The 3,340-nt window shown below is 66.9% G+C and overlaps 1 protein-coding gene across 1 annotated transcript in view; it reads right to left on the reverse strand.

Moving 5' to 3' along the window:
* PLEKHG5 (pleckstrin homology and RhoGEF domain containing G5) overlaps nt 1-3,340 on the reverse strand; it is a 19,287-nt gene that overhangs the window by 3,106 nt on the left and 12,841 nt on the right. Inside the window, exons 17-21 of the mRNA XM_014952026.1 lie at nt 1,258-1,377; nt 1,025-1,157; nt 834-949; nt 622-758; nt 10-532 (exon numbers count right to left, since the gene is read on the reverse strand). Of these exons, the coding sequence (XP_014807512.1) occupies nt 10-532; nt 622-758; nt 834-949; nt 1,025-1,157; nt 1,258-1,377 (1,029 nt within the window). The remainder of the gene's footprint in view (nt 1-9; nt 533-621; nt 759-833; nt 950-1,024; nt 1,158-1,257; nt 1,378-3,340) is intronic.

The raw sequence follows: 3,340 nt of genomic DNA on the forward strand, positions 1-3,340 counted from the left end.
GGGGTGGGCAGCGGAGAGGTCGGAGAGGCTGCGGCTCTGGCTGAGGGGGGCTGGGGGGCCGGGGGGCAGAAGTTGGGGCAGGTTGGCCTCCGATTTGGATTTGAGCACTCTGGCCGGGCAGGGCAGGAGCTGCACGGGCGTCCGGCGGCGCAGCCGGGGTGAGGTGGGCCGGGGGGTCGGGAGTGCCATGGGGGGCTCCCTCCCCTCCTCGGCTGCCCCCTCGGGCTGCTGGCCGAAGTCCCGCAGGGAGGTGGGCGAGAGGGTGCCGTAGGCGCTGTCAATGGAGGCCGAGCGGCAGCCGTTGGCCGGGGGGGCCGTGGTGTGGGGCAGGGGTACGGGCAGGGCGCCTGCGGGGGTCTCGGTGGAGGTGGGGGTGTCGGCGGAGGTGCCGGTGCTGATGGAGGTGCCGGTGCCGACGGAGGAGCCGTCCGAGGTCGAGCCGAAAGGCCCCGCGTCCCAGTCCGGGGAGGAGAGCTCGTCACCGCCGTCCACCGCCACCACGGCGAGGGTCTCGGTAGAGCCGTCGGAGGGGCTGTGGGGGGCAGCAGGGTGAGGAGGAGGGGGCTGTGCCAGGTTGGGGGGTGTGCAGGCCCCCCCCCTCCTCCTCCCCCCACTCCGTACCACCGCTGGGAGTCAGGGCTGACGCTGCCGTGGCGCTGGACGGTGGGCGAGCTGGCAGCCGAGGTCCCGCTCTCGCCTTCATCCTCCTCCTCCTCCTCCTCCAGGCGCCGGCGCTGCCGCAGCTGCTGCAGCAGGTTCTGGGGAGGGGAAGGTGTTCAGAGAGGCACGGGGCACCTCGGGGACCCCCAAATCCCCCCCCCCACGCCCCTCACCTGGGCATTGCGCACCGCCTCGACCCAGCTGCGGCACAGCGACTGCCCGCTGGCCTGGAAGGTGTAGGCGGCCACGGCGCTCCCCAGCTCGTTCAGGTAGATGAGGAGGAAGGATCCTACGGGCAGGGGGTGTCAGCAGCATCCAGGGACACCCCCCCTGTAGCCCCCATCGCCCCCCCAGTGCCACTCACCCGCGTCCCTGAGCTCCCGGCAGACGACCTTGTCCACCAGCAAGGGCTGCCGGATCACCTTGGTGCGCTCAGCCTTCTTGAGGGGCTTGGTGATGAGGAAGAGGTCGGTGAAGAGGAAGCAGTAGACGTCCATCTGTGGGCGAGAGGGGAGCCGTGGGCACCGGCCGGCAGGGTGGGCAGGGGCAGGCGGGCAGGGGCCGGGGTAGAGGCTCCCCGTCCCCCCCGGTCCTCACCTTGCTGTCTTTACCTTCCCGCATCCGCAGGCTGCCCTCGAGGAGGAGCTGCCTCGTGTCCTCCGGGGAGGTGCCAGGGATGGGGGCCGTCAGGTCCAGCCGCAGGAACTCCTTCAGCAGCTGCCGGGAGTCCCCGGTGTCAGCACCGGGCTCAGGATGGGGTGGCATGGCATGGGGTGGCATGGTATGGCATGGGGTAGCGTGGGGTGGCATGGGGTGGCTTTGGCATGGCATGGGGTGGCATGACACAGCATGGGGGGGCATGGGGTGGCTTTGGCATGGCATGGGGTGGCATGACACAGCATGGGGGGGCATGGGGTGGCTTTGACATGGCATTGGGTGGCATGACATGTCATGGGTTGGCTTGGCATGAAATGACGTAGGGTGGTATAGCATGGTACAACATAGGCTGGCATGATATGGCATGGGGTGGCATGACACAGCATGGGGTGGCATGGGGTGGCTTTGACATGGCATTGGGTGGCATGACATGTCATGGGTTGGCTTGGCATGAAATGACGTAGGGGGGTATAGCATGGTACAACATGGGCTGGTACGATGTGGCATGGGGTGGCATGACACAGCTTGGGGTGGCATGACATGGCATGGAATAGCATGACACGGCATGGGGTGGCATGGCATGGGGTAGCATGGTATGGCATGGGATGGTTTTGGCATGGCATTGGGTGGCATGACATGTCATGGGTTGGCTTGGCATGAAATGACATAGGGTGGCATAATGTGGTACAACATAGGCTGGTACTATATGGCATGGGGTGGCATGGAATAGCATGACACGGCATGGGGTGGGATGACATGGCATGGGGTGGCATGACATGGCAGCTCCACCATGCCCAGCCTACCTTGTCCACCTCGTCCGTGCTGCCCTCCACCACCTCGTAGGCGTCGATGCGGTCGAGGATGGCTGCCAGGCGCTGCCGCTCCTGCCGCTGCCGCATCCGCGAGTTGACATGGTTGATGAAGTGCTCCACGGAGCTGATCTGTGGCCAAGGCAGTGGGTGAGAGGGGTTGGGATGGACCACCTCACCCCACCCCACCTCACCCCACTCTGTGCCGTTCTCCTGTCCCTTTACCATGGTCGTGATGGCATCGCGGGCACGTGGGTCGTCCGTCTTCTTCAGCACGGACTTGAGGAGCAGTGGGTACTTGGTGAGGCGCTGGTGGGGCTTCACCAGCATGTCACTCAGCTTCAGGCGGCTGCACTGCTCGTGTTTCTCGGCCCACTGCACCACGAAAGCATCAGCCCTGGAACCGGCACCGGTACCGGCCCCATCCCAGCCCCGTCCCGTCCCCCCCGTTACCGTCACGTAGGCGCGGAAGAGCTCGCTGTCCCGCAGCAGTGCCCGCATGTACTCCATGCAGCCCTCCTCCTCCATGCAGTATCGCACGTAGGGCTTGAAACGGGAGCCGAACTGGAGGGAGCAGGGGGGGGTCACCGTGGGGCATGGCACGGCACGGCACGGCACAGCCCCCCCCTCCCGCCGTGGCACGGGGTCGCTCAGCTTCAGGCGGCTGCACTGCTCGTGCTTCTCGGCCCACTGCACCACGAAGGCATCAGCCCTGGAACCGGCACCGGTCCCGGTCCCATCCCAGCCCCGTCCCGTCCCCCCCGTTATTCTCCTGTCCCTTTACCATGGTTGTGATGGCGTCACGGGCACGTGGGTCGTCCGTCTTCTTCAGCACGGACTTGAGGAGCAGCGGGTACTTGGTGAGGCGCTGGTGGGGCTTCACCAGCATGTCGCTCAGCTTCAGGCGGCTGCACTGCTCGTGCTTCTCGGCCCACTGCACCACGAAGGCATCAGCCCTGGAACCGGCACCGGTCCCGGTCCCATCCCAGCCCCGTCCCGTCCCCCCCGTTACCGTCACGTAGGCGCGGAAGAGCTCGCTGTCCCGCAGCAGTGCCCGCATGTACTCCATGCAGCCCTCCTCCTCCATGCAGTATCGCACGTAGGGCTTGAAGCGGGAGCCGAACTGGGGGGACACAGGGGGGTCACTGTGGGGCACGGCGTGGCAAAGCCCCCCCCCCCCTCCGGGGCCCGGGGGCCCCCCTCCCCATCTTGAA

This window comes from Calidris pugnax, unplaced genomic scaffold (genome assembly GCF_001431845.1).
Source record: "Calidris pugnax isolate Ruff unplaced genomic scaffold, ASM143184v1 scaffold161, whole genome shotgun sequence".
NCBI lineage: Eukaryota > Metazoa > Chordata > Aves > Charadriiformes > Scolopacidae > Calidris > Calidris pugnax.